This window comes from Bubalus kerabau, chromosome X, assembly GCF_029407905.1.
Source record: "Bubalus kerabau isolate K-KA32 ecotype Philippines breed swamp buffalo chromosome X, PCC_UOA_SB_1v2, whole genome shotgun sequence".
Lineage (NCBI taxonomy): Eukaryota > Metazoa > Chordata > Mammalia > Artiodactyla > Bovidae > Bubalus > Bubalus kerabau.
The window spans coordinates 111,360,716-111,380,266 of NC_073647.1; the positions used below are offsets into that span (position 1 = coordinate 111,360,716).

A 19,551-nucleotide genomic window follows, 5' to 3' on the forward strand; every position below is an offset into this window, starting at 1 on the left:
GAAGACTCACTACTCACTAGGCACTTTATATGTACTATCCCAATAATCATAATCATCCTGTGAAACAGGGTATCTCCACATTGGGCATGAATACTTAGATATTTGTCTAAAGTTACTTTGCTAGTAAGTGGGGAAGACAGGGTTTGAATTCAGATCTAAGTCCAAGTCTCACAATTTAAGCCAACATGTCAAATCTCTCTTACATCAAAGTGTAAAATGCCTCCATTAAAAGAAACCAAAGCTTAAGGTTTTTTAATTTATTTTTTAACTGAAGGATAATTGGTTTACAGAATTTTGTTGTTTTCTGTCAAACCTCAACATGAATCAGCCATAGGTGTGTGTGTGTGTGTGTATATATATATATATATATATATATCTTCTCCCTTTAGAACCTCCAAAGATTAAGTTTTTTAGTTGTTGGACATTTTGCTTAGGTAACCTATATGATATAGCCACATGATGGCTTGTCACATGGTCAAATAAAATATTCATAATGATTATTTCATGCCCACATAAAACACCTCAGTAATATTAAGAAAGAGTAAGCAACAAGATTTCATGAGCTCAATTTTATAAAAAGTATTCAAAGAGAGGTTATTGGAATCATACCTAAGTGTTAGTCAGTCTTGGGTTTTGGGTAGTGATCTTATGAATGCATCCTCCCTTCTTTAAATTAAAAAGAAAACTAATCTACATTTCTACGATGCTCACGTATTACTTAATCTGTTGGAGGGGAATAAAGGTAGAATTGTCAAAGATACAAATCCCCATGGAGTAGCTAAAACATTAAGCCTTATCAGTCTCTAATACCTATGGGCTTTTCCTGAGCACAGGGGTCAGCTAGTGGGGAAGAAGGGGCCAGACAGCAATTTTGCCAGCTAAACAATTCTGATGAGGACCAGGCCTGGGGAACAATTTTGTAAATAAATCTCACCAGGGAGCCAAGGAGGAAATCTATTTCAGGATTGACAATGGGACAGGAAAGGCCATGAAGGCAGGAACAAGTAAGGCAAGTACCCCAGTGAGAGACAGGAGGCAAGATTAGTCACTTTGACTCAGTGTTACCTAGGCTCCCTGCCAATCCAGTGACCTCCATATAATGGACCCTCATAAGGTAGGGAGAATGAGGCCCAATGGACTAGAATTTGGCTTCAATTCAGTTCAGTTCAGTCGCTCAGTCGTCTCCGACTCTTTGCGACCCCATGAACTGCAGCACACCAGGCCTCCTTGTCCATCACAAACTCCTGGAATCTACCCAAACTCTTGCCCATTGAGTCGGTGATGCCATCCAACCATCTCACCTTCTGTCATCCCCTTCTCCTCCTGCCCTCAATCTTTCCCAACATCAGGGTCTTTTCAAATGAGTCAGCTCTTCACATAAGGTGGCCAAAATATTGGAGTTTCAGCTTCAACATCAGTCCTTCCAACGAACACCTAGGACTGATCTCCTTTAGGATGGACTAGTTGGATCTCCTTTCAGTCCAAGGGACTCTCAAGAGTCTTCTCCAACACCACAGTTCAAAAGCATCAATTCTTCTGTGCTCAGCTTTCTTTATAGTCCAACTTTCACATCCATACATCCATAGTCTCACATCCATATTGGCTTCAATATCTAGCCTTAAATCACACTTGAGCTGAGTTAGGGGAGCCCTCAAAACACCAATGACTTGGCAGATAAGAAGTAGAAAAGGGACAACAGCCCTTTTAGTATATTGAGAAATTTCATCCTCATTTTGAGGCTTCTATCTTAATTAGAGTTACCTCTCTAGTATCTAGGGACTTCCCTGGTGGCTCAGATGGTAAAGTGTCTGTCTACAATGTGAGAGACCTGGGTTTGATACCTGGGTTGGGAAGATTCCCTGGAGAAGGAAATGACAACCCACTCCAGTACTCTTGCCTTGAAAATCCCATGGACGGAGGAGCTTGGTGCAGGCTACTATCCATGGGGTCGCAAAGAGTTGGGCATGACTGAGCGACTTCACTTTCACTTTCTCTAGTACCTAAGACTCAGTGGGTACTCACAAGATATTGGCTAAATGAACAATATTAAGCAAGGAGATACAAGAGATAGATATAGCATAGTATACAGACTCAGAGGTGGGAACATTTTACATCTTGACTTTTTTGTGCCACAGACCTTTCTGAGCAGTATGGTGAGGTCTATGGATTGCCTTCTCAGAAATTTGTAAATGCATGAAATAAAGTAGATACAAAGAGACCAATTACATTGAAATAGTTACCAAAATTTAATATGTACTTCTTCATTATTATATTATATAATTACCTAACACTGGTTCTTATTAGTTATTATTACTGTAATTTCAATCTTGTCTTCAGCATAAATGATATTCTGAAAAATCTATAGTAACTAAACTGTAATATCAAAGTATCTTAGATTTCCTTTGGTGACAAAGTCACAGGTACTGCCTTTTTTTGGCCTAAATTCATAACTGAAAGAAGGGTTAAATTTTAGTGAGAAGTCAGTGAAAACAAATATGTAAATTTTCCTCCATCCATCTTCATAGATCCTTCCCACTTCAAATTATACCCATAGACTTCATGGAGGCCCAAGGACTCCAGGTTAAGGAGCTCTCTATAAATTTATTTCAGTTTACCCAATATTAATGGAATACTATGTTTAGGGAACTATGGTTGCAGTAGAGCTATAGAATCAGTCTCTGACCCCAAGGTACTTACTGAATAACAGGGAAATTATTACATACAAAGGAAACCCTAAGAAATACCATACCAGAACAGAAGAAACTTTTTTGTGGAAATACAGAACCACAGTTCAAAGTGGTATTTGCAGGGTATCTAAAGATAAGGATTTTGAAAAAGGGAGATGTGAGAGTTGGGGGGAAGAGCACCCAAATGTCCCAGGTAAAGAAAAAGACACAATGCAATGGCCCAAAAGGAGACAGAGATGCAAGGATTCAGAGCTTCTCCAGGGTAAATGAGGCCTGCAAGGTGAAGAGTGGGCACAGAGGCCAGGAAGGTAGGTGGAAAGGAGTCATACCAATCTACCATCTTCAGGGGCTGGCCCATAACTCCAAATATTTAACTGAAATATTTGTTTATAAATGTTTCTTAAATAAATCAACTGGTGGAAAAGAACTCAGTCTGGGTTAGGAATAAATATGTCAGAGAGGCTAGAACGGTTCATGCTTCCTGTATCATATATAGAGCATTGCCCCAGAACAAGAAAGAGCTCTCCTTCAATCTGATGCTGTCCAGTTGAAACTAAACTGGAACCTATGTCTCCAGAATCCCTGCTCAGAGTTTCTGTCATTCCACTGTGGCTGCATCTCAAGGGAAAGCAGCCTGTGGTTCCCTGAACTTCACTGTGGAGACAAAAAATCTTAGGTTTAAAAAATTAGGAGGAAAAGCAAACACAACACAAAGGGACTTCTATTCTTACCACCACTCAACTCAGAATAAAATGTGAGTCTTGAAGACAGGATCATGGGTCTGTGTTCTCCTGATTTTCAGTGTGTTGGCAGTAGGGGTAGCAAGGGTAATAGCATGACCAGGGCTGAAGGTGATAGGTATAGGGCAGGAGTGGTGATCAAAGAAAATCTCTCATTTTCCTTAACAGTAATCTGGGACCCAAATGTGTACAAGGAGCTGCAGGCCCAGATCCACTGCCACACAGGATGCTCACAGAAGTGGGCACCCACTGCCTTCCTTTTGGGCCTGGCCTCCTCAGTATCAATGAAGAGAGGAGGGTAGTCTAGTCTGAAAGGCAAGAACCTGAAAATAAAGCCTCCAAAGTCAGCAGAAAGTTCCCAGGCAGCCCCACAGCTCAGCGGGAATGGAGGAGCTGGCCTGGGTGAGAGAGTATTTCAAGATGTGGTCCCCAGTAAAGAACTAAGGCCCTGTCTAAGCCTGTCCTTGAAAACTGTGTTTCAGGAAATCATTTAGGGTTTAAGGAACAGAAAGAGTCTGGATGTGGTGGTGGGGGGTGTCACTCATATACACTAGCCCACCCACCCCTAGCCCAAGAACAATAAATCCACTGTTACTTATTGAAAAATGGAATACAGACAATTCCCAAGCAAGCCCTTCATTGGTCTATAGCCCATCTCAGTAGTCTATTATCCAAAGCCCTCAACAAATTGGAACTCTCCTGTGTCCCCAGTTGGCTGGCCTAGAAAAGAAAATAACCACCTACCTCTGCCTTGACAGCAACAGCTGGGGAACTTTGCCCTCTAGACCTGGCCAACTTCAAATAAGGAACTCTCTCATTTCCTAGGGCCAAGAGTACCCACATGAGCAGTAGCTGGGCCACAGAGAGGAGATCGGGGCAAAGTTTCCTCTCATTTGTTCCATGTTACTGAACTACAATATGGCTCTTTACCAGAGAGGAATTTGGAGGATGGCTTCCCAGGTGGCGCAGTGGTAAAGAATCCGCCTCCCAATGCAGGAGATGCAACAGATGTGGATTCAATTCCTGGGTCGGGAAGATCCCCTGAAGGAAGAAATGGCAACCCACTCCAATATTCTTGCCTGGAAAATTCCATGCACAATGGAGCCTGGTGGGCTACAGTCCATGGAGTCGCAACAAGTCAAGACACAACTGAGCATGCACACACGCAAAGGACAAAGCAGAGACAGTCAAATAATCACAACTGACTTGTCTGAACAATGGACCTGTATGCTAGAAGGAACTGGCATTACCAACCCCACATCATGAATAAGGAAACTGATGAACAAAGAGGCAGGTAACATAAAGATGGAAACGAACAAACTATGTTAACAACAATGCGCCAAGCCCCTTCACTCACAGTCTAACTTAACATCACTGAAACTACATTAACTCAGCCAACAAGTGGTAAAGACAGGCCTTCTGGACATTCCAGAGCACCATCCTTGACTCCACCTACCTCTCTGGTCATGCTGATTTCACTGCTGACTTCAGACAATGCCTTGGCAACTGTTTTGGCTAAGGCTCAAACACTCTGGTATAAGGGAACCTGGGCACATCTGTGAGGCATTACTTGGGAAGGCCCCCTTGCCAGGGCAGAGCTTGTGAGTCAGCCCAATTGAGTCTGAGCTGAATGACCTCACCTCTCACCTGCCACCTCCCCATTCTTCAAAGGCCCAAGTCCTCTGGGCTTTCAGTGGCATTGCCGTTAGGGAGAAGGCAAAGGTAAGTGCATAAGGGTGGCCAGAGGTAGGATGAGCCCTACTAGGGCAACCCCAGAACTTCAGTCTCTTCCATGGACAGAGGGCAGTCACTACATTGTGACTCAAACTGCCTTTCACCATTATTTAGGCTCTAGCATCCACCATTTCCTGCTGCCAGAACTAGAGCCAGAGCAGGGCAGGGCCTGGTCTGTCTTGGCTCTTGAGATGACAGCACTGACTCAAGCATCTGTTTTCCATAAGGGGTAAAACAAGGGTTGCTTTTAATCTCTAGCCTAGGAAGCATTCTCCCCCGCTCCCTTCCCCTCCTTCTTCTTCACTGACTCACTCACTTCCCAGCAACTCAGCCTCTTCCCATGGACTTGGAAGTGGGACGTGGTACAGTTATCTGTTCCGACCTCTTCTTGCCTATTTCCAGACCCTTACTTAACACAGACAGCAAGACCTGCCTAGGGTTAACTCTTCCTATGCCATGCTTTTCCCCAGTAGGTTCTAGAAAGGAGACCACCTGGACCCCATGCACACCCATACCTTTAATGCTGCTGCTGCTGCTAAGTCACTTCAGTCATGTCCAACTCTGTGCGACCCCACAGATGGCAGCCCACCAGGCTCCCCTGTCCCTGGGATTCTCCAGGCAAGAACACTGGAGTGGGTTGCCATTTCCTTCTCCAATGCATTAAAGTGAAAAGTGAAAGTGAAGTCGCTCAGTCATGTCCAACTCTTCGTAACCCCATGGACTGTAGCCTACCAGGCTCCTCCGTCCATGGGGTTTTCCAGGTAAGAGTATTGGAGTGGGTTGCCATTGCCTTCTCCGATACCTTTAATGGGTCAGCAGTAATTCTTTAGTTACTCCAACTGCTGCAAAGGGCCTGGGAGACAATGGTTCCCTTTAACTTGCTTTGACCCAGTCGCCTTCCCTAAGAATCACTTCAACTGGGAGACAAGGGCATATTGGACCCTGGGTGTTACTTGCCCAGTTATATTTGGGGGAGCAACCTCAAACAAAACTAACCTTTGTTAACAATGAGAACATAATTACATTGTCACTACGTGAGGAGAGCTCAGGACAGAGACCAAAGCTAAAAAGGAGATAAACAATCAGAAACTTTAGCAAGTTACAGCTTTCTTATTAATCCAGCCTTAATTGCACAGCCTTTTGCTTAACCTGAGACCGAGGTAGAGTCCCCCTCTGCCTCTCAACACATTAAGGTCCAGAAGGAAACTAGCTCCTCACCATTTATACCTAACTCCAGGACTTATTTTCAAAATCAGCTCAGCCAAATCATACCCCAGGAGCACACCACCCATTCCCCTACCCCCTACCCTAACTCATCTCTCCTCCTAGGCACAGGGTTCTGTCCCATACACTCCTTAACATGGACATTCCTCTTTAAATTTCGTCAAGATCTCAATCTACTCATCCTAGAACCTCATCTGGCTCCTTCAGAATAAACCCTTCTGAACTTCTCATCCCTATTCTCCAAGAGAATAAATAATCCAGAATCCCCAACTATCAGGCCTGAAAGGAACCTCAAAGATCACTTGATTCAAATTCTACAATATGCAGCTGAGGAAACTGAGGTCCAAGGAAGGGGAAGCATTGGCCTAGGGTCACACAGCCGCTGGACAGTGTGAGAGCAAGGATTAAAAGCCTTGCTCTTGATCCACTGACCATAATAAGCAATAGAGACACCCTAGCACTTAGAATACAGTAGACAAATCAGGATGTTGAGCTGAAAAGACTATGTGGAGAAGACAGAACCAGCTTGCTTCCATTAAAAACTCTAAGTGGACACTGAATGGAAGTCTAGTTTATGACAGAGGGAAAGCCTAACTTTTAGGCTCTGATACATTCACCATCACTCATTCTAGAGAGACTAAACCTTTTATAACCACAAGGAAGGAAACTAAAAGGTCTCCTGTTTTAGGACAGTTTCTTTTTAAAACTTAAATAGCAATTAATTGGGAAGGTCTCTGGCAGCAGGTACAGCCAAGACCCAAGCTGGAGGTTGGGGACAGAGCAGGGAGGTACAGAGGGTGACGACGACACAGCAGGGAAAGAGGCAAGGAATTGGAGGAATGGATTTATATCCAGGTAGCAAAGAACAACAGATTCTTCAATTCTCATAAAACTTTGAAGCCACTGAATTTAAAGGAAAGAAGGCCTAACATTAATAAGTCTCTCACATGGATTAAGCCTCTCTCTGGGGCCACACCCAGCAGGGCTTCAGTCAATAGCATCAGTTTCCTGCTTAACCCAGCTTCCTGCCTACAAGTTTCACAAGAAGTATTTATAGACTGGAAACTCAGACCATTTGCAGCTGCCTGGAGACACTACTTATGCAGAACACCAGAAGAGGGCTCTATTCTCTCTGCTCAGAAACACACCACAGCAACCTCCAGCATCCCAGCTCTGAAGGGCACTGGAGCTGACCTAAGAATCAGCTTGGATTCCATCCATTACTCATGGGCTTTCTGCCCTGTCCTGTGTTAAAAACTGCTGAAGACAGGATCAGTCAACTATGTAGGGGCAAGAGGAGGCTTCCAGCTAAATAAAAAAAAAAACAAAACTCTATTTTCCAAATGTATGGTTATTAGGAAGGGGTAGAAGTAAATTGGGAGATTGGAATTAATATATATACATTACTTATATGGGCTTTCCAGGTGGTGCAGTGGTAAAGAATCCACCAGCCAATGCAGGAGATGCAGGAAATTCGGGTTCAATCCCTGGGTTGGGAAGATCCCTTGGAGGAGGGCATGGCAACCCACTCCAGTATTCTTCCCTGAAGAATCCTATGGACAGAAGAGCCTGGCGAGCTACAGTCCATGGGGTCACAAAGAGACACAAGTGAGTGCATGCGTGCACACACACATACACACACACACACACACACACACACTACTATATATAAAATAGATAACAAATAAGGACCTACTGTATAGCACTCAATACTCTGTAAAGAATTATATGGGAAAATAATCTGAAAGAGTGGATATAAGTGATTCACTTTGCTGTACACCTGAACTAGCACACTGTTATCTATTTTATATATAGTAGTCAACTGTACTCCAATATTAAAAAAAAAAAAAAAAGCTCTGTTTTCGGTCCCAGAGCCAAGCTATGATTGGCTTCCTGCCAAACTTGCTGGTATGCCAACAGTCAAACCTGGCATCTAGGGGACTCATAAAACTGGAGTCCTCATCCTAGAAATAATGGTCTCAGTTCTTTGAGAAATAAATCTTGGTATAGCTGAAAGATGCTTTAGAGTCTCTCTTACCTTCCTGTTTCTAAAACTCAGTTTTCTAATATATAAAAATGAACCTAATAATATCAACCTCACAACAGTGTTATTGGGAGATTTAAGTTAAAAATAACAGACAAGAAAGTACTTGGCATATCATAAGTAGAATGTGATGATTACTAGCGCCTCCATTTTTAGCCATGTTATTACAAATATTCAATCGCTCCAGAATAATTTGAACTAAAAGCCGGTTTGACTACACTGAAGGGCTATGGGTTGCCAAGAAGACCTGCAGAGGGCCCTTCTAGCCTAAGGGCCCTTTGATTTTGGGGGAAACTCTAAAATATGATTAGATTTCTAGTTGGTTAGACAATTTGAAACCATGCATATCAGGCAGAAACACACACATCCTTGCATTATTTTAAATGTTTTCTCTCTTGGGAGGGATAGGGATTTCCCCCCAAGAAGCAGAGCCCTGAAGTGAGGCAGAATACAACAGAGCACCTAGGCTACCTTGTCCTTTTAAAGGATGCCTGCTCTTCTTTCCTCATCCTAGGCTCTGCCTTGCCATTTTCTCTAATTATGTCCCATTAATATACACAGGTTTCCAGCCCTCCAACAAAACCCACCAAAACGTCCAAACTCCTTCAGCTGGTATCCAGAAAAATCACAAACTGGGTCTGTAGATAGGCTAATCAGCATCACTTTGGAAAAATTTTAAAGACAGATTTCCTGGCCCTACCCACAGAGATCATGATTTATTATTATATAAGAAGCAGGGCCCTGGCATCAGAATTTAAGAGCTTCAGATAATTCTAAGGCCCAGCCAAATTTGGGAACCTCTGGCATGGAATACAGCCTCTCAAGGGCTAGTGTCAACAGTCAATATGGGCAGAGGGATCCTCGATTGAAGGGAAACAAAGCCAAGTAGATAGCAGTAACTACAGGGACATCTAGGCCAGTGGCCTAGTGAATGGTTCTCCAGAGTTAAATGCAGCTTACCTCCACAAAAGATCAGGGGCTAAAGTAATTTCTCTATATACTAAAGCAATTTCTCTACATACTAAAGTAATTCCTCTCTTGTAGCAGGAACATAGCTATGTACTCTAAAAACCTGAGGGCAGGATCGAGCTCTGCCAAAAACAAGCCATGATCTCTCAATCTTCCTACCTGCAAAATGGACAAAATGACACCCACGTGGCAGAGGATTGTGCAGTGGCAATGTGGTATTTCCCAAACTTAACTGCTGAGAATCATTTGGGGCACTAATTTAAAAACCTAGATTCCTGGACCCCACTCCAAGCTTACTGAAGAAGACACTTCAGAGGAAGAGCTTGGAAAGCAGTAGTTTTGTCCCAGGTGATTCTTATCCTCTGAGAAGTTTAAAGAAACATCACCTAGCATAGATTCTCTTGAGATGAGATGAGAGGTCAGACCTGATCTCCAGTCCTCAAAAATACTTTCTAGCCCAGAAATCCTCACAGTTTGGACCTTCAGGTTAGAACCCAGCGGAGCAGGCTCTACAGGCAGGAGAGGGAGGATAGGCTTTGGGATTTCAAACAGAAAGCTGAGTGCTTTCTGCAATGACCAAACCCTCAGGCCATTGTCCAGAGCCTTCCACTATCTTCCCATCTAGTTAAGAATTAGACAGAGGAAGGAAACAACTGGTACAAATACCTCAGTAGCCCAACAACACTGATCAAAAATACTCTAATTAGAGCCTCAATCAAAATCTTAGGCAAGGAGCAGACCTTAAATGATACTCTCCCTTTCCTAGATGCTGTGGGAACTTAGGGAGCAAGCCTTGTATCTGCATACAGATGTGAACAGGTTGAAGTTGGGGACAGGCTAAGGACTCTAAGATAGGTGCAATCAATAACAGTGCACTGGAACCAACTTACACTAGAGCTGATCTCTGTATAAGTCCTCCTTCAAGGACCCTGTGTTGGTAGTTTGAAATCAGCCATGGTGAGAGTTGGACACAACTGAGTGACTGAACAAGTGGTGAGAGTATTTATACCATTGGGATTGGTAAACAGTACAAATCATGGCTTCACCAGAGAGTTTGTTGTGAAACATTTATCAGCATATATAAAGGAAGCATCTGTAGGCCCATTTTAAAAATGAGAAAACTGAGTCTCAATGAAGGGAAGCAACTACCATCTTTTAGTTGCATGACCTTGGACAAGAGCCAGTTCTAACTAGCAACACATCCTAGCCCTTCCTACCAGCTCCCCAGGGGAGTAAGAAATCCCTCTTATCAACAAAAAAGGTTGCTGACCCAAAGGGCTCCTCCATCAACTAATGGCCAAACAAGGGCACCTAAGTGCACTTGGTGTATGTACCACCAAGGAAAGCAAGGAGTACAGAGCCCAGGGTTGTGACATGAAGCCAACAAGAGAGGAGAGACACTGGAGTAGATCAGGGAATGGGTTGGAAAGTTACAAAGGAAACCACAGCACTTTCCTAAGATCTTTTTACAAATATATGACGGACAGTGTGGGCTCTAGAGGGAGTCCCTTGGTGCACTGCAAGTCCCTCGATCTCTTGAAGCATCAGTTTTCCTCCAGGTAAAATGGGAGTAACAATGCCTACCTCAGAAGATAGTTGTGAGGAACAGCATTATCTCCTTTATTTATACAAAACAACCTGGCTTAGCACCTAACATGTATTAGATATTTGATACATTTTGGTACCTTTCTCCTGCAACCTCATTATCAAATGCAGGACTTCTGACTCACCCTTATACAATAAAAATCCTAACCCCATGTGCACAGTGCTTTACAGTTTAAAAGACACTCATGGCCCAAGATGGCAGCCACCATGAAGAAGGTGGTTGCAGATGTCAGTATTACAATACACAAATTAGCATGGAATACAAGTAGAATCATAGAACTAAAGGAATAAACAGAAGTAAAAAAGAAATAACTCCAAAATTTAGAAGATGTTTGTGAGGATATCATGCTTGCAGATGACTGCTTAATGATACCTTATCAGACTGGTAATGTTTTCATTAGCCATTCTAACACAAGAAATGTTAGCAGAAGTAAAGAAAAATTTGCAAGAAGAAACTGACACCTTACAATATTGTATTGGTTCCCAATTAAAATAAATAAATTTAAATTTAAAAAAAAAAGAAACTGACACCTTGGAATCAATTCAGCAAGTATTAGCATATTTGAAAAGTTCAGTTATATGCAAAATTTGGGAGTAACATAAACCTTGAAGGTGATGAAAGGTAAACATTTTATAAAACTTAAAAAAATCTGTTTAATAAACTTGAATATTGTTTAAAATGATAATTTTCCTTCTTCAAATGATATGGAAAGCAAAACTTTTAAAACTTTTTTCATTCATTTAATGGAAATTTGCCTACTTTCACATCTTGTTTATTTTATATTTTTAAAAGAAGACAGTATTCATCTATGTATTTTACATAACAATTATATCAAGCGTAAGAGTTTTATGTCATGTTATTAAAATCAGTTAAGCAATTAAAAAAGACACTTGTCCACATGCATTCTCTCGCTGAACTCAAGTCTGTACAAAAAGCAGAGTACAGATCAGCACTATTTTATAGACAGGAGAAATGGAGGTTCAGTGAGGTAAACGGCACTTTGTCCAAGTGTGAAGGAGACAGGACTAGAACCCAGGTCCCCCGAACTTGGAACTTTGCCCTCCCAATTTTCTCTTATTTAAGGTTGCAAGAAGGTCCTTCCAAAGGCTTACTTGCTATCATTTATTTCATCCAATAAATTTAATGGCCTCTAGCTCTTGTCTTGGAGAAGGCAGTGGCAACCCACTCCAGTACTCTTGCCTGGAAAATCCCATGGACGGAGGAGCCTGGTAGGCTGCAGTCCATGGGGTCGCTAAGAGTCAGACACGACTGAGCAACTTCACTTCCACTTTTCACTTTCCTGCATTGGAGAAGGAAATGGCAACCCACTCCAGTGTTCTTGCCTGGAGAATCCCAGGGATGGGGGAGCCTGGTGGGCTGCCGTCTATGGGGTCGCACAGAGTCGGACACAACTGAGGCGACTTAGCAGTAGCAGCAGCAGCTCTTGTCTCAGGGTGCTTCAAGAGGGGGTCTCCTTGGGATGGGAGAAGATCAAGGCAACACAGGATGGGAACAATCTTCCCTATAGTCGAGGGAGCCACACTATTAGCTGGAAGCAATCAGCCAAGAACAGTGGACCAGTGATCTTGAGACAGTCCCTTCCTCTTAGGTCAGAGTGTGACCAATTGTACTGGGTAGGTCTTGATCAGTCGTTTTCAACTTTATTGCTTTTTTCAGCAGCTTCCTGCCTCTTCACTTTCCCAAACAGAAAATCACATGAAATTTCAAGATATAATGTATATAAAAGTAGAATTGTTCTGGTCAAAGGAAGGCTACCCCAAGCAGCTTGGCCAAATACAGTTTGCCAACCACTGGACCAGCAGCTTGGGAGAGGGAAGAAGCTTCAGTTCTAACCTTGTAAAATTCTACTCAACTCTGCCACCGATTCCTTACAGGACTTAAAGACTCCCTGGGGCTCAGTTTCCCTATCTGTGGTATGAGATGGTTGGACCAGTTGGTGCCTAAAAGTACTTTTTTGCCTTGTGGTTCTAGGAAAAGGGAGCCCAGCAATTCTTTGTTTCCAAACATAGAAGTTGCCAATTTGTTTTTCTCCAATGGTGGAGAACTGTAAAGAGAGACCAAGAAGAACAAAGCCTCATCCCTATGCCCCAGAGAGCCCCTATGCCTCTGATGACTCTGAACTTAACTCGACAGTCAGTTCCTCAAGCACTGGCAGCTGGGAGGGTGGGCAGACAGGCAGGAAGGCGGGCGCCCCACCCTCCCTTGCACAGGAAGCTAGCTACATCCTCTTTTCCCCACCCCAGGCAGCACATCTCCAAAGGTCCCCAGCAGAAGTAGTGGGGGCAGGGAAAAGAAGAGGACGGGGCCAAAAGCAAACTGAACATTAAAATCGCCTCAGTGTGCTCGAGACCCATCTGTAGGGAGGAGACTGACGAGGTCCTGGGAAGAAGCAACAAAGCAACCACATTCTCTACTGGAGCCCAGCTCCCTAGACAAAACCTTGCCAAAATGGCCTATGGCTACAGAGTCACAAGGCATGGGCTGGTACAGCAGGCTGCCTGAGTCCACCCACTCCTTGCCACTGAGTTTTTCCAGCCTGAAGAGCTGGTCCTCACTCATAGGTGTTTACAGTTCTTTCTTAGAGTAAGAACACGGACATGTCATGAGTAGGTGGGTGGGTGGGTGGGTGTACACATGAATTAACACTTGAGAACAGAAGGGCTCTTCATGCCTCTCAAAGCCAAGGAGGCAGGCATCAACCTACATGGCCACACTACCAGCCCACTTTCCCGCGCCCACCCCCATACCCTGTGACTGGGGCCCAGCCCTCCCCACATCCTGTTCTCAGAGAACATGTGGCTGCCTGGGGAAAGATAATGTCATTACCACACTTCCCCTCCCAGGAGGAGGCTTTGGTTGACTAGGGAGGGAGCTGGAGTAATCTGCTTGATCAAGCTGAAAAATCTGTGGTAACCTCCCACTTTCACAGAAAAGGACAGGAAGGGTGACCAGCTAACCATGGGGGCATCTTCCACACTGGAGGATCCATGTCTACAGAAAGATGGTGATGGTCCAAAGTACTTCTGGAAAAATGAATTTTCTGAGGAAACACAAATTGGCAACTTCTATGTTTGGAAACAAAGAAAACATGCCAATGCTCTTCCTTGATCAATGAACCAGGAAATGCAAAACTACAGTAAATTTTTTAAAAGGATCCCAAATATCACTGAAGTTTCACTACACATGGATTTTAGATGCCAGTATCAACATTTCTGCTAAAGCAACATGATTTGCGCAGGGTCTTAATGGGCCTAGAGTGCTTTGGCCACTGGGTAAAAGAAAATGACTTCAGGCCAATAGGAACAGTTCTTCCAACAAGATCAGAGGAAGAAATGGAGAGAGGATACCCGTCTGAGCCCACTCATTGTTCAATTTCCCTTCATTCCTCTCTAACCAGCTGACACCCTGACTCCTCCTTGTCTTCCTTTCCCAGACTATAAGTAGCAAAGAATGTGGCTGAACATTCCATCTGAATGTTCAGGGAGGGCCTCCTCATTCATACAGGGTGAGAAATCAGAAGGCAGATGCCATTCCACAGCGCTGCCTCACTAAGTGCAGACCTTCAGTGAGTATAATCCCAGGCTAGGTTTATATGGGAGAACTTGGTCAATTACCCCTAAACAAATCATCCCCAGTCCCAACCAGCCTGCTGCTTTCTTACACCTAATCTGCAGCCCAATCTAACTCTAGCACTCATCAAGGAACAAGATTTATCCTTATGGAAACACCAACTCTTAGCACCTATTTCCAGTGGATGTGTTAAAGGCTGAAAAGTGGCATGTGGTGTCATACCTGCCCTAGGGTACCTCTGTTTGTAGCCACAGTCTTCACTTTTGTTATAGTCACCTTCCTAAAAGCAGAGTTATAGAGAGCCCAAGTAATGCCCTTGAGTTCTGTGCATCTATGACTGTTTTAGAAAAGTTTTAGGGAACAGTGAGGGGAGCAGTCAGTAAGAGAACAGAGACATGACATCCAGCTTATTTAGTTATGGTTCCTACACAGTTAACATAACTTCTCTAAAAGGTGGCTTTGTATTTTTTGAGTTGATAAAGCCACATCTTGCCCTCCAAACCACAAGCTCAGCTACTAATTTATTAAGACCAGTAGAAACTGTTTAACTTTATCCAACCAACAACACCAGGGTTTTTAGCACCCCTACCACCAGAAACTTACAAATTTTGTACCCCCTAATGCTAAGGCATGCATGAAACCACTTACTCCAAATACATACATACATCAGAGTTCTTCTGGTAGAGTAAGAAGCACCCCTATCCTAACTTTGGTTTACTTTCTTTAGATAGCAGCAGGGAAAAGGCCCACTACAATCTCTACAGAAATTACCCAGCAGCCTCCCAGGCAATAGATGATGTTCCATAATCCAAACTGAGCCCAAAACTTTACCTATAATGCTAATAAGGCCTAGAAAAGTAAATAGGGCCAACTCTTACCTACCTCAGGTGTTTCAGAAATGACCTCCACTCCCGACAGTCACATATATACACATGCTTGTTCCACACACCACTAAGTTATAAGACACCCAGCATGGACCAGGCCATGAGATGATGATTCTAAAGTTTGCACATGTACATATGTGAAAGTAAATAAGTAAGCATGTGAGAGTATTTCTTGTAGGGGAGGGGTTGTAAGTAAATGAGGAATTGCCATGTTGCACAGGGCTTCTCAGGTGGCTCAGTGGTAAAGAACCCACCTGCCAATGCAGGAGACACAGTAGACGTGGGTTCGATGCCAGGGTTGGGAAGATGGGCTAGAGGAGGAAACGGCAACCTGCCAGGGTCCAGCCCTGGCTGATCCAGGGTATTTGAAGCGGGGATGGCGTTGGCGACCTATTTATTTATAAATATTTATCAAAGATATAAAGAGTAATAGAATGAGGATAGCTCAGTAGGAAAATTCAGTGGAGAAAAGAGGCTGAGTAGCTTGGTTTACGCTGGAGACCAATAAAACTTCAAGACAAGAAGTTTGCACCACTTACGTAGGCCGCAAGCATCCTTCCGTTCTCCCGAAGGAGAGGAGACACTGAGGCCTCCCCGGTCGATCTTAGAAGCCCAGGCATAATTAGCAAGCATGGCGGGTTCCGTGCTCCAGATGGAGACTCAACCAGAATTTGAGAGAGAGAGCGACATGGGGAGACCAAGTTTCGGTGAACAAGGCCCGCACTTTATTTTCCAAAGTAGCTTTTATACCTAAAGTTGTGCATAGAGGATAATGGGGGAAGGGGTGGAGTCATGCAAGGACAGCAGTTCCTGGTCCTAATCGAAGCCAGGCTTTCAAACTTATCATATGCAAAAGTTCAGGTGAATTACATCATCTTCTGGCCAGGAGGCCTGTTAACATTTTAAGAAACTTATCTTTCTTTAAAGGTGATTATTCCAAAGTCAGGCACCAGCCTCCAAAAAAGCATTGGACAAAGCTGCATTCCTATAGGGCAAAGGTGAGGTGGGCTTAATCAAGAAAAGAATTAACTCAAGGGTCCAAGGTTACAAACATTGAGGCTAGTACTTACATTTCTATACACCCATTATATCAATCAATACACTGCCAAGGACACAGTAGGTAAGGAGTATGGAGACTTAGCAGCAAACATTGGCTCAATAAGTGAAAAACCCTTCACCAATACAATTTCTAATCAATCTTTTAACTACTCAAAGGAATCTGTATTTAGACAGTTTAGAGCATCTCATGCCTCTCACAGTTGGGAGGCTCTGAGCAATCACATGTGGCCGGAAAAACCTATTCAGGCAGGCTAGAGGACTTCCAAAGGAATTTGTAGGTTGAAACACTATCACACCCAGGAACTTTATTAACTGGAGCTGTAAGTTAACTCTTTTTTCAGAGAGAGGTAGTGGGGGACAGCCCCCATAAAGTCAGAGGTGTAGGTGAGAGCACAAAGCCGAAAGTAGGCAGACTCTGGTTTGGGGGTAGATGCTCGAGAATTTCCAGGGGGACTCCTGAGGCTCGATCCCGCCTTTGCGTGTGCCGAGCCTCCTTCCTCATGACCTTTGCCATGGGCGGAGCTCCTGCTCCCGGCAGTGATAGAATTCCAGTTGAGCTATTCCAGATCCTGAAAGATGATGCTGTGGAAAGTGCTGCACTCAATATGCAATATGCAATATGCACTCAATATGCAATATGCCGGCTCCCGGCAGCAACCCACTCCAGTATTCTTGCCTGGAAACTCCCATGGACAGAGAAGCTTGGCGGGCTACACTCCATGGTGTCACAAAGAGTCAGACATGACAGTGACTGAGTATGAGTATGTACCACATACTCTTGTACAGCAAGAGCAGTGATAGAGGTAATCAGAGGAACTGTGGAAACATAAAGGGGACCCAGGCTATAATGGATAAGGCAGAAGAGCAGAGAAGGAGCAGACCTGTCCTGAATGATAAAAATATTTTCACAGGGAAAATATTTTAAAAGGAAAGGGAAGCTCAAGGTATTCCAGGTAGACAAATAGCCTGTACAAGGACACAGAGGAAAGAAACACGATGTAGGCCCTTCAAATGCCACAGGAAAATTTCCAATTCGTGAAATCCCTCCCAAAAGTACAAAGTTAAGGGTCAAGGCCTCTTTGCCCAGCTCCCCGACCTTCTTGCCAGAAACTATCAGAAGAGAATACACTAGAGACCTTTCCACAGTATTGAACAGCAGTTCATCGGATGTGGGGAGGGGTGTGCCACAAGCAGAGACAGAAATCCCTGAAGACAAAGCCAGACAAGGTGGCCTAATATACAAGATACATGTTGGAAGCTGGCTTTTTTTCCCGCACAGTCCCACTAAGGTACCAGCTTAGCTTAATGAGGACTCCCTATCCTAGCTTCCACAAACCTCAGGGGAACCACTCTCCAGATCTTGAGAGATCCCATTACAACCCACTTTCAGTCTATATAGAAAGCCTGTCTCCTCACAGGCATATCTGAAAGGGTGACCAGACTAAAACCTCCCCCTGTACCTTACCACACACACACAGGAAGTGAAAGCTACCAGCACAGCAAGGGCTGGGGTGGGCCTCAGCTATGGCTGCCTGGCTTCTGCAAAGGGGCAGGGACCCACAAACTGTTTTGCCTTCCTGAGTAAGGGTTCCTCTAACCATTTTCCCCTCTGCACATTCTCTCTTTTACCCATCCCACAACCATCCTATCTAACCTGGGTCTCATAATACCTCTTCTCCTTTACCCTACTCCCTCATATTGGGACTTTCTAGGCTCCCCAGAGCTGAGGTTCTTTGCAGAGCAAAAGATATACCCACAAAAATTCTTATACTGTTTCCCCTCAACAGGCTGCAGTGAAAGATACTACAGTACAGGGAGCACATTTACAAATTAGAGGAAAAGCCTAAACTAGGGTCCTAAAATTATTTTATCTCAAATACTTAAAGAGAGCAAAATACAATGAAATAAATTAAGAGAAATAGGGCTTTTATCAAGCACCTTCAATATGCCAGACATCCTGCATGAGCTCTTTTCTCTCTCCTGAATTCCAAGTAAGTGGGTATCATTTTTATCTCCATTTTAAAGATGAAAGACTTCCTTGGTGGTACAGTGGCTAAAAATGCAAGGGACATGGGTTTGATCCCAGGTCCGGGAAGATTTCACTTGCCACAGAGCAACTAAGCCCGTGGGCCACAACTACTGAGCCTGGGCTCTAGAGCCCACGTCCTGCAACTACTGAAGCCTGTGCACCTAGAGCTTGTGCTCCACAACAACAGAAGTCACTGCAATGAGAAACCCATGCATCCCATTTGTCCCAACAAGAGAAAACCCCTGAACAGCAATGAAGACCCATCACAACCAAAAATAAATAAATAAAATTATTTTAAAAATAAAGATGGAAAACTAAAATTCAGAAGGCTAAATACCTTACTCAGGGTCATGCAGCTATAAATAATGGTTGAAAATATTTCTATACAATTGGTGCACTTAATTTATCTTATGGCTACCATCCTCCTTTTTCAAGTCACCTTGAACAATACTGACCAGACACCTTCCCAAAGAAGTCATGAGAAAAACATGAGGCAACTCTACTTGGAATGCTCACCATTAACTGTCACCTTAAAACCATTTAAGTTAACCTCATTCACTGACTATTCACAAATATGCTTTAGCCCCTAAGAGTCAGAACATCTTTACCCATTCCACAAGTCTTCTATATTGTTGGGTAGAGGTGTAGGGCTTTGGGGACAGGAGGGAAGGAGAGAGGAGGAGCAGCCCTGGTTACCCCTCAGGAAGCTCAATGGTTGAGCTGTCCAGGTCTAAAGGAGCATAGACAGGGGAACTACAATCCTAGGTGTGTTTGGAGAAGGGTAGGGGCAGCAAAAGAGAGAAGAGAAAACATTCTAAAGCAGATCTGTTGCAACACCTTATAATCTTGACTTTTCCAAGAGAATGACTCAGCCTTGGCACCATACTCTCTCCATTCCCAGGCACTTGGCAAGAATGGGCATGGGTGCCCAAACAGGCATGTACCCACATAAACACACAACAGTTAACAAAATGCAAATCTCCA

The 19,551-nt window shown here is 43.7% G+C and overlaps 1 protein-coding gene and 1 pseudogene across 3 annotated transcripts in view; one reads left to right on the top strand and one right to left on the bottom strand.

Moving 5' to 3' along the window:
• The window catches only part of MSN (moesin), a 74,264-nt gene that overhangs the window by 24,596 nt on the left and 30,117 nt on the right, over positions 1-19,551 (bottom strand). The window contains exon 1 of one of the 3 annotated variants that reach the window (XM_055565526.1): positions 16,019-17,145. The exons of the other annotated variants lie outside the window; for them this stretch is intronic. Coding sequence (XP_055421501.1) covers positions 16,019-16,099 — 81 coding nt within the window. The 5' untranslated portion in view covers positions 16,100-17,145. Of the gene's footprint in view, positions 1-16,018; positions 17,146-19,551 lie in introns of those variants that run through there. 3 annotated transcript variants of the gene reach the window in all.
• Positions 11,199-11,629, top strand: LOC129639449 (prefoldin subunit 4-like; annotated as a pseudogene).